The sequence below is a fragment of the Girardinichthys multiradiatus genome, unplaced genomic scaffold (genome assembly GCF_021462225.1).
Source record: "Girardinichthys multiradiatus isolate DD_20200921_A unplaced genomic scaffold, DD_fGirMul_XY1 scaffold_29, whole genome shotgun sequence".
Taxonomy (NCBI): domain Eukaryota; kingdom Metazoa; phylum Chordata; class Actinopteri; order Cyprinodontiformes; family Goodeidae; genus Girardinichthys; species Girardinichthys multiradiatus.
The window spans coordinates 86,520-97,988 of NW_025917682.1; the positions used below are offsets into that span (position 1 = coordinate 86,520).

At 40.9% G+C, this 11,469-nt stretch overlaps 1 protein-coding gene across 4 annotated transcripts in view; it reads left to right on the forward strand.

The window, feature by feature from the left end:
- LOC124865148 (NACHT, LRR and PYD domains-containing protein 4A-like) overlaps nt 1–11,267 on the forward strand; it is a 73,502-nt gene extending 62,235 nt beyond the window's left edge. For all 4 annotated transcript variants that reach the window (XM_047360116.1, XM_047360112.1, XM_047360114.1 and 1 more), the window contains 4 exons: nt 1,821–1,994; nt 8,916–9,077; nt 10,383–10,426; nt 10,575–11,267. In XM_047360116.1, coding sequence (XP_047216072.1) covers nt 1,821–1,994; nt 8,916–9,077; nt 10,383–10,426; nt 10,575–11,122 — 928 coding nt within the window. In that variant the 3' untranslated portion in view covers nt 11,123–11,267. The remainder of the gene's footprint in view (nt 1–1,820; nt 1,995–8,915; nt 9,078–10,382; nt 10,427–10,574) is intronic.
- The last annotated feature ends 202 nt before the right edge of the window (nt 11,268–11,469 follow it).

Here is an 11,469-nt window from a genome sequence, read left to right on the forward strand (position 1 = left end):
CTGGGCACTGGATGTTCAACATGGCTCCTCATGACAAATAACTCTCTGAGGATCTAAATAAAGACTTGTTTCTCTACATGTAGATGGTCTCTGCTATAAGATTGTCAACACCCTGAAACTGAGCTGCAGCACGATGACCAAGACCATACAGCAGTTTAACAGGATAGGTTCCACTCAGTACAGGCCTCACCACGATCCACCAAAGAAGTTGGATAAACCTGCTCAGCATCATATCCAGAGGTTGTCTTTTGAAAATAGACTTATGAGTGCTGCCAGCATTGCTGCAGACGTTGAAGGGGTGGAGGTCAGCCTGTCAGTGGTCAGACTATATTCTGCACACTACATCAAATTGGTCTGCATGGCTCTTATCCTAGAAGGAAGCTGCTTCTAAAGATGATGCACTAGAAAGTCCCCAAACAGTTTGCTGAAGATAAACTTATTTGGTTCAAATTGTGTCAAGCGTTTGCAGTACAAAGCTAAGTGTGTCTTGTCTACAGTCATGTACGGTAGTGGAGAGTCAGGGTTTGAAGCTGCAGGAGCGCTGCTAGCTGTGGGGAGCTACAGTTCATTGAGGGAACCATGAATACCAACATGTTCTGTGACACAATGAAGCAGAACATTGTCCCCTCTCTTTGGAAACTGGGCCACAGGTCAGTAAGTCAACATTATAATGACCACAAACACACCTCTAAGACAACTACAACCTTGCAAAAGAAACTGATGGTAAAGGTACTGGACTGGCCAAGCATGTCTCCAGACCTAAACCCTATTGAGCATCTGTGTGGCATCTTCAAATGGAAGGTGGAGGAGCTCAAGGTCTCTGACATCCACCAGCTGTGTGATGTTGTCAAGGAGGAGTAGATTAGGATTACAGTGGCAACCTGGGAAGCTCTGGTAAACTTCATGTCCAAGAGAGTTAAGGCAGTGCTTGAAAATAATGGTGGCCACACAAAATAGTGACACTTTGGACACAATTTGGACATTTCACTTAGGGGTGTACTTATTTAATTTGGCAGCGATTTAGACATTAATGGCTGTGTGTCGAGTTATTTTAAGGGCAAAGCAAATTTACACTGTTATACAAGCTGCACACTGACTACTTTACATCACATCAAAGTGTCAGATCTTTAGTGTTTTCATGAAAAGATAGCATCAAATATTAACAAAAATATTAAATTTATTTAAGTTCTATGAGATACTTTATGTTTATAGAATCATTTTGTTATTGATTCCAATGTCAAAAAGTGTTGAAAAGGTGTATTTTAAATATTTCTCTTCTTTCATTTGACTATAATTTAAAATAACAGAATATTGCTGCTTGGTTCTGATAATTAATATTCAGATTTCTGGTTGCTGTTCTGTTCTCTTAATGTTCTTCCCTTTAGTAATAACTTTCCTTCTATTTCCATCATTATTTTTATTTTACTGCTCGTCCCACAGTGTTTGAAGGAGGAGTAAATATGCATCAGAACATGTTGTCCAATCTGGAATAGTGTTATGTGGAAACATCATTTAGTTTTCCACTATTTGCAAACAGCTGCAGGATATTTTCACTAAAACAACAATAGGTCGTGTTTGCAGCTCAATCTGTACAGATTAAAACATCATTCAAAGTTTAAGTGGGTAACAGAACATAGAAATTTGTCTGAATCACATTTTGTTCTGTTTCAGGGTTCTGACATGCATTGCATTGTTTTAGAGTTTCTGGGTTCTTATTTCATGAAGCAGTTTCATCTGTCTTGTTTAATACTATAAGATGTTTTTATTTAGTTTTATTCCATCAGAATTGTTCTTATTCATTTTGATCTCTGTCTCTTCAGATTGAAGAACTGTAACCTCTCAGAGAGAAGCTGTGAAGTTCTGGCCTCAGTTCTCAGCTCCCAGTCCTCTAATCTGAGAGAGATGGACCTGAGTAACAACAAGCTGCAGGATTCTGGAGTGGAGCTGCTGTCTTCTGGACTGAAGAGTCCAAACTGCAAACTGGAAACTCTCAGGTCTGATCAGCATTAATGACATAATTACTGTGAACATCATCTAGTTTCTGATTCCAACACAACTTTTTTCTACCTGAAAACCTGTAAGAGCCAAAGTTAATGTTTGTTTTGTTTATTTGTTATGGTGGCACAGGTGTTCAGATTTTTTCTACACTTCAGGTGATTGCTAGGAGGTGTGGTCTCAGTTATTTAGCTCATACGGGCATTCCCAACAGGTAGTTGGGTGAAGGGTTTTTTTGCAAACTTTTCTGTTGACCGTCATCTCACCAGCGTCATTCTAGATCATTATTTTGAACGTTATTTCACAATTCTGATCATAAGCGATGAATTTGTTTAATCGAACCAAAGTTTGTCATACATTTTAAAATAAATACACAAAGCGCAAATGGAACTTATCATGGCTTATTGGAGGCGCTACTGAAAACCCTACTCAGCCAGCAGCAACTATTGTTTTGAATCGAAGTTGCTACATGCAGAACTAAGTGTTCAATGCAATGTTCTGTAGGGTAACTTTAAAAAGTGACACCAAAACAAAAGAGTGAAAACTGCCAGTTATAACTAAACTCTGCTATTTGTTGCAGAGTTCTGTCCCCTTTAAGGTTTCTCCTGCAGCTACAGTGGAGAAAGGACTGAATGAGAACTTTGTCAGTCTACCTATTTCAACAGCAATAAGGTTCATAGCTGCTCTGCACTGAACTGAATTCCTCTCCTGAAACATCAAGCTGAATGTAAACATCACTGGTTCTGGAGAAAAATATGCTGAGGTCCAAATGGCTCCCTGTAGCATCCAATCAGCCCAAACTTTGTACATCTCATAAAAATACAAGTTGGAGGAATCTCTGTCATTGAGAATTTTACCAACATCTGTTCATGCTGCATTCAGGTACAGCTGGGATTCTGGGCTGTTGAAATATCTAAACTCTAAAGTGATTTAAACTTTTTTATTCTCAGATATGGGCACAGTCTTCAGAAATGTTGAACCCATTTCCAAGTGTTTCTGATTATGTATAATCTATCCAGCCACTGGCTATGCCTGCTTATACTACTTTATTCATTGGAACAAATCCAACTAAGTGTCCAGTTAATTCTATACTTTCTACTTTTTTAGTTTTAGAACATAATAAAATCTAATTTCAGAAATTGAAATAGATTCTTTATTTATTGCTGACTGAAAAAAGCAAAACCTTTTTGTCTTATTTGAAGCAAACTGAAAACATACCAAACTGATTTTTGTTTACCGTCCCTCCCTTAATATAAATACTGCAACTTTTATCATGACTTGTTCTGTAACAGGTTGAATAAAGGACCTGAAATTTCAGCCAGACACAACAGGTTAACATTAAGAGGTTCATTGGAATCTGTCGTTGTCGTTCGGCAGAAAACCAGCAGCAGGATCAGGAACCTCTGAGGGCAGACAGATCGGTTAGTATCTGAACAGAGAACTGAGAATAACGTTAAGATCAGAGAAAAAGCCACTGACCTTCTCAGAACCCGTAGGAGAGCGGGGATGCTGATTTTCGGCTCCAGGGTGATGTCACAGTGAGTCAGAGAGGCTGTGAACGGGAATCCTTGGTCTGACGTTATGATCAGATCCAGTACTGGACTGACGGATCCGGGGGTAAGGTAGAGGGCGACAGTCAGGACGCAGAATCAAGGTTGATGTCCAGAGATCAGAAGCCAGGGAGATATCCAATGAGGGCAAAGCAGAGAAATCCATGGGGCAAAAACAAGATCAAGATCAGGCAGACAGGCTAGGAAGAACGCTGGACATTTACCACACAAGGCTTTCAATAATCTGGCGCTGTTTGTCAGCCAGAGAGCAGCTTATAAAGCCAGGTAAACAGGTGGAGCAGGTGAGGCATGAATAGGGAGCTGGCCGGGGAGGAGCAGGTGAAAACAATCCTCTGAAATCCTTCAGCACAGCGATGATCAGCAGGCAGACAGAGACGGTGCAGAGAAACAGACCAGAATCATATCATGTTCTGACTGCATAAAACAAGGTTGAGACAATTTCTTAGGTACAAATTATTTTGTTGCTACTGTTTGCTTTTGCCTTAATAAATAAACAAATACATTTAATTATTAGAGCGGTATTTGTTCTTGTCGGGCTCTTGTGGGTTGCTGTGACAGTTTCATTAGGACTGTGATGATTTTTGAATATTTTTATCATCACTTTTATTGTTATCACAATAAATGCCACAAAATATTGTCACAAATTGTAAAGTCCATATTCCCCATGCCTAGTGTTCACTACAGTAGCCTGCATGGGACACAAGTCTCTACTCTGTTGCTCTCACTTTAAAGACTTTTGTTAAAATAATGTGGCCCAGTTGGTGGTGTCATATTCCAGAGCTTTCTCTTTTTATTCTTCCTTTACAGAAACACATCAGACATCTCTCAGTAACGGAGAAATGTGAAGAATAGCTAAACTCTATTAGCTAGCAGTTGGCTCCATGTGATTGGCTGATTTTGGTCACATGGTACAGATGAAAGCTGGCTGTAGAGAGAGCAGCAAGCAGCCTGGTCTGACTACTCTGTTCAACCCAGTTACTGACTTAACGTGACACTGGATCACCAGGGTTTCCTGGTTAGCCACTCCAGACCTTAAAACATGTACATATCATGATGCAGCCACTACTGTGCTTCAACATTAGGATGGTGTTGTTGGACCTGCATTTGTTTGAACAGATCCAGAACAGATTCAGGAATCTGGAAATTGTATCCAAGTTTAAAACAGATTAGGTCCAGAATTCACTTCCTGAAATCTGGGCTGACTTCTTTGAATTTTTTAATGATGTCACACAAGAAAGCACACTCTTAAATCCAACTAGATGACTGAAAAATCACTCGTGTGTGTGTTTTTTTTTTTAAACAAAGCTTAAAGAAAGTTTTTTGTTGACTGTGTTCACTGTCACTTTGCTGAAACGGATGCAAAATGCACTTTTCTTTTGATTAGAGTTTAAAAGTATGAGTTATTCAAATAATATAAGTTATTTTTATGGTAAAAGTGTTTAGCATCATTTTGCTTTTGCCTTTGTATAATACCATAATAACTGTATACATTTATACTGTTTAAAAATTCTGTATTTACACAGTGTCGTGGGTTGCCCATTGGCCTTTTTGTTTTAGCTTGTTTTCATAGAGCTGGTTGCTTGTTTCTCTTGCAAGATTTGGCAACATTGCCTTTATCTTAAAATCTCAGTTACAGTAATATTAAGATCACCAAAAACATTTACTGCTTTTAACTCTGTTTTAAACCAATAATAATACTGGTTAAATATCATTATTGTAACCCCTAGGTTATATATAACCCTTTTCTCTGACATACTTTGAGCATTTCCCTAAATATAATGCATTGTAGGCCTTTTCCACCTTAGATTGTAATAATGACCTTTCTACTTAACATTGTTAGTGTATTAGTTATACCTTTGAGGCTTTGCGCACTGTCAAAGTCTTAAACATTAAAACAACACGTGTATTGTAGTTGACTTTAAAACATGCAGTAAATGTTGTATTTTGCTCATACCTGCTATTTACTACCGCTGGTAAACGCATCGTTTCACCTGTTTCTACCTTACTGGTCAGTCAAAGGCAACATCAAGTTTAAGCATTTGATTGGCTGTGAAGGCTGGTGGGTGGGAACGGGTTTACGCAACCAGTGTTGCCAGGTGTACGATAATTATCGTATTTGTACGATAATTTTGCTCTCTGTATAATGTACAATAAATATTCCTAAAAAAGGCCAAATGTACAATAATTTGACCATTCCATGAATGTGTGGTTGTAAACAGTTTTCATCAGCCTATCGCCAAAGTTTGTCGGAGTTTTTTTGTGAACCCTGAAGGCATCTGTGTCCGGATTCGGAAACGGATGCTGGAAATTCCAGCCAATCGTGCTTTTCTAAATCTGACCTACGAGTGAGTTGGCCTCAGAACAACAGCCATGATTGGCTGAATAGATAATTTTATGTCTCTAGTACGATAATCCTGCATTTCTCACCTGGCAACACTGGTGCCAGCTATACTGACTGCCAGTCGGCCAGCGGCCGTTCCCAGAGGAAGGTGTCTCTATGCTGTTGTGGATTATTGTTGTTTTCCAACTAGCTGGAGCTGCGAAGTTTGATAAATTAATTTGCCGGCCTTTTTGTTTTTGTTCGTTTTTCCAGTTTGAGAGGATTTTTGTGTAGTTCTGTGACCGTGAGGTTTCACTCAATGTGCTTCTTATGTTCTCACTGATCCATTGGGATTTTGAGATTCATTTGTTGTTGCACTAGTTGTGATTATTACCTACTTTACAGGTGGGATACCTCCTAATGCTATTGTTCTATTAATAATAACATTACTGGGTTAAAGTGAACTGTTAAATGTTAATGTGCATTGTTCTGGGTTCCTTTTACTGACCAGTACGGTTCATTAAATTGGTACTTTACTCAATATTTCCCTTTTCCCTTCCTTATTTCAGAATCAGCTTTATTGCCAAGTTCGTACATACAAACAAGGAATTTGACTCCGGTACACTTTGGTCTTTGGTTTGTTTTTGCATTACAGAATATACATATTTACAATGTACAATATACACATTTATAAATAAAAAGGTGCATTTGCAACATCTGTATGCTGTTGTTTTGTACTCTATTGAATGTTCAACAGAGAAACTGGGGGAAGAAACTGTCTCTGTGGCGGCTGGTTTTAGCGAACAGGGCTCTGTAGCGGCGGCCAGAAGGTAAAGCTCTGAACAGTTAATGTGCAGAGATTTTAGCAGCTCTTTTCCTGACCCTAGACCTGTATATGTCCTGGATGGAGGGAAGGTCAGCCCTGATGATTCTCTGCAGTCCTGATTATTCGTTGCAGTCTGCACCTGTCCTGTTTGGTGGATGAGCCAAACCACACTGAGATGGATGACAGACAGACAGAATGATGGCAGTGTAGAAGATGACCAGCAGCTCCTGTGGAAGGTTGAACTTCTTGAGTTGCCTCAGGAAGTACAGTCTCTGCTGGGCCGTTTTTCAAACAGTGTCTATGTGTGAGGACCATCTCAGGTCCTCTGAGATGGTGGTTCCTAAGAACCTGAAGTGGTCCACGGCCGTTACAGTGTTGTTGAGGCAGAGGATCTGAAGGTAGGGGGTTGGTTACTTTATGGGAGAAATTTGTTCCTGAACGGGATGTGGAGGAGATGGTTTGAGGTGTGAGTGGCTTCTTGTCATGTCTGCAGTAGAAGCCATTCAGACGGTTAGCCAGGCGAGGACTCTGTTCAGGATGGGTGGGGGGGCTCCTATAGGCAGTCAGGTTTCTCAGACCAGTCCATACAGTTGAAGTGTCACCAGTAGAAAGGCTGTTCTTAAGCTTCTCACTGTAGCTTCTCTTGGCTGCTTTGATCTCCTTTGTTAATTTGTTCCTGGCCTGCCTGTACCGTGCCCAATCTCCACTGCTGTGAGCTTCATCCTTTTCCCTGCGCAGATTCCTGAGGTGTGGAGTAAACCATGGCTTGTTGTTCCCAAAGGTGCAGAAGGTCTTGGTCTGCACGCACATGTCCTCACAGAAACTGATGTATGATGTCACCACATCAGTTAGTTGGTTTAAGTCAGTGGCTGAGGTTTCAAAAACAGTCCAGTCTGTGCATTCAAAGCAGGCCTGTAGCATCTGCTTTGATTCCTCAGTCCACTTCTTAACAGTGTGAACCTTGGGTTTGGAAGCTCTTAGTTTCTGTCTGTAGGTTGGGATGAGATGGATTAGATAATCATCCGAAAAACCCAGAGCAGCCCTGGTAACAGCATGATATGAGTCCTTTAAAGCTGTGTAACAATGGTCCAGTGTGTTTTTGTCTCTGGTGGGACACTTAATATGCTGTCTGTAATTGGGGAGCTCATTAGAGAGGTTAGCGTTGTTAAAATCTCCCAGTATTATGATGAAAGAGTCCGGATCCTTTTTCTCCACGTCTGTAATCAGCTCAGCAAGATGTTTTTCCACGGCAGAAGTGCAGCCATGCGGTGGAAAATATGAGCCAATTATTATAAACGAGGAAAACTCTTGGTGAATAAAACGGTTATTTCAGTATAAGGTTAAAGTTGCACTGCACTTAGATTTCAGTTGTATGGTAAGTGATCCTGGTCTTGTTAATGTGATCAGTTGCACACTCTACTCACAAGATACACTGTTACCCGTTAAAATACTCATTACTCATGAGGGCACAGGTGTGTAGGATTCAATAGAGTGTAGGTCAGAGAATCTGGGCGCTGTTCATAGGGGAAAAGTCAACAGGGGTTACATTATTATAGAATAATATTCTTTGAAAAGTTTGCTAAGATATGCCACAAGTGAATCTAGTCACCCATGCAAAATTAAAAGGAACCGTTTTGAATCTGTAAGTTACTTTATTAAGCAGACAGCAGCTAATTGCCTCAATACAGGCTGACGCTCATGCTAACACTGAAACTAAAAACTGACAGAATCATCACTTTAACAATGGGCTAACATGAGTATTAAGCTAGCTTAGAAAGACAATATTGTCAAATGTAGCATTACAATTTACACCACTACGCTCGGTGTAAATTATGTTGCTTTCAGAAAAATACAGTTTAGACCCATTTCTGTTTCTGGGGATTTTAAAAAGCCCCAATCTTTTTAAAAGCCCTGGTTTAGGAAGCCCAGGATGCGTTTCAATGCAAATTTATCCTGGGTAATTTCACTTTCTTAGGGCTTTACTTTCACAGCACTCTGGGATTTCCTGCAACCTGTTATCTGTTTGTCGCCACTGAAATTAATACAAAGTTTTTAGTAGGTATGTGATGAATAACTGCAAGTACCAAAAATGAAAATTAAAGGCCTCTAGTGCAGAAAAATAGTAAAAGCCATCTGCTGGACTGAAGGTGTAGTGCAGTTTTATTTAAAGTCTTGAAGTCTTTTGATTCATTTTATCTCTCAGACTTAGATCCTGTAACCTCTCAGGAAGAACTTGTGAAGTTCTGTCATCAGTTCTTAGATCCCAGCCCTGTTGTCTGAGAGAGGTTGACCTGCAGAACAACAACCTACAAGATTCAGAGGAGAAGTTGCCGTCTGGTTCAGACTGTACACTGGAAATATTCAGGTGAAGATTCATCAAACTGGTTCTTCTGGGTTTTAATGAGGAACAGTATTCTCTGTTTGACAAATTAAAATGGTTTAAATGCTAAATTGGTGATTTTCTGGTAAATCCTTCTGAGTCGTTAGTTTCTCAGCTGGAACAGACAGCAGTTAGTTAGGAGAAGCTGCTGGAGTCAGAACCGGACCCAGTGAACAGACACACCATCATCCAGTTCCCAGTGAGTGATGGTTGCTGGTTCCCCAGTTTCTGGACATCAAACTGGATCATATGTGTCCAGAGTAAAGTTACTTCAGAACATCAGAGATTTTAACCTTGTCTGCTTCTCTGAGACATGGAGAACCCCAGTGGTTCTGGACCTCACCATGATACGGTCCAATTATTTTACCCTGCACTGGGTGGACAGAACAGCAAAGGCAGGAACATCACCAGGTGGTGGAGTGTGTCTCATATCTAATAACAGATGGTTTGATGGTGAGAACATCAGGACTTTCTCATTCTGATTTAGCACATCTGGAGCATCTGTCCATCCGTTTACCTGCTCTGACCATCCTTCTGGATCAGAACCTTTCCATCAGTAACTAACACAGCTGTCTATATTCCACCTCAGGCAGATACAGATCTAGCTTTGACTGCACTACATGATGAGCTCAGTGAAGATCAGAACAGTCTCCTGGATGCTGCTCCTATCATAGCAGAGGACTTTAATAGTTCAAGTCTCAGACAGGTCAGGACTCTTTGATGAAGATCTTTGAGCAGATGAAGCTGCTGCAGCTCATCTTGTCCAGGAAGCAGAGCTGATAGATGCTGAAGAACCTGCTTGATTGTCTCTCATATCATCAATCAGCTTCAGTCTCAGTGTGGATGTTGGACTAAATAAACCTTGATGATGTGAGTGTTCTTCAAACTGGAGATGAAGAACCAGACTGGATGGTGTCCTCCTCCTGCCTGATTCAAAAAGATGAAATGAAAAGAATGAGTTCAAACTGGGCTGAAACATGACAACTACAGGACAGAACTTTAGAGACGCTCCATTCAAATGGATGAGTCCAAATGTTGGACAGTTGTCTTCTGAGTGAAGAAGAACCGAGCCATGTAATGTCTGCTGTGGCAGAACCTTCAGTAATGAGCTTGGTAAGTCTGGTTCCTCCCACAATGGACCAGACAACATATGCAGCAGGTCGCAGAGTCCAAATGACCCAGATCCAGTTCTTCCAGCAGCATGTCAGAGTGGAATCTGATCTGATCTATTACAATGTCCATGTTTGCTGCTGAAAGAGACTGATGGTCTGACCCTCCTCCTCCTTTCAGGAAGCCTGATGGAGTCCGATGGTTGAAACCAGGTCTGAGGAAGTGTAAGTGTGTTTTTCATTTGATTCATGACAACAAAGCAGCTCACATTCAACCATCTTCAAACTGTCCATCACTCATTCAGGAGTCATCATCAAAGTGTCAATAAATGATCAATAACTGCAGCTGGATTGTGTTTGTTCTCTCCATCAGATTCCTGTCAGCTCACAATCGACACAAACACAGTGAACAGAAACCTCCAACTGTCTGAAGACAACAGGAAGGTGACAAGTGTGAAGGAGCTTCGGTCATATCCGGATCATCCAGACAGATTTGATGACTGGCCTCAGCTGCTGTGTAGTGATGGTCTGACTGGTCGCTGTTACTGGGAGGTTGAGTGGAGAGGAGATGTTTATATATCAGTGAGTTACAGAAGAATCAGGAGGAAAGGAGGCAGTTATGACTGTTTGTTTGGATGGAATGATCAGTCCTGGAGTCTGAGATGCTTTGATGGTGGTTTCTATGTCTGTCACAATAACAAGGGAATCTCCATCTCCTCCTCCTCTTCCTCCTCCTCCTCCTCCTCCATCTCTAACAGAGTAGCAGTGTATGTGGACTGTCCTGCTGGCATTCTGTCCTTCTACAGAGTCTCCTCTGACTCACTGATCCACCTCCACACCTTCAACACCACATTCACTGAACCTCTTTATCCTGGATTCTGGTTCTGGTTCAGTTCTGGTTCCTCAGTGTTTCTGTGTTGAGAAACACTCTCACTGTTGAACAGATAGTTCAGTCTCTACATGTCTGTCTCTTTCACTCAGAAACATTTTCACATTCAGTCGGTTTCTTTCTGAAACTCTTGGAAAAGATTCCTTGTAAACTTCGTCCTCTTCCAGTCCTTTAAAGATGGAAGCTGGGATTATTTCAGGATCCAAAGGTTTGGTTCTGTTTCCAGTCAAAGCTTCATTTAGGGATTTTCCTCCAATGTGCTTCCAGTGCTATACCAAGACTCCTGCTGGAGTTGGTTCTTTACTGGTTCTTTACTGGTTCTTTACGTCTCTTCCAGTAAATGTTTGATCCTGGCTCTTAATATCACCATCAGAAGAAG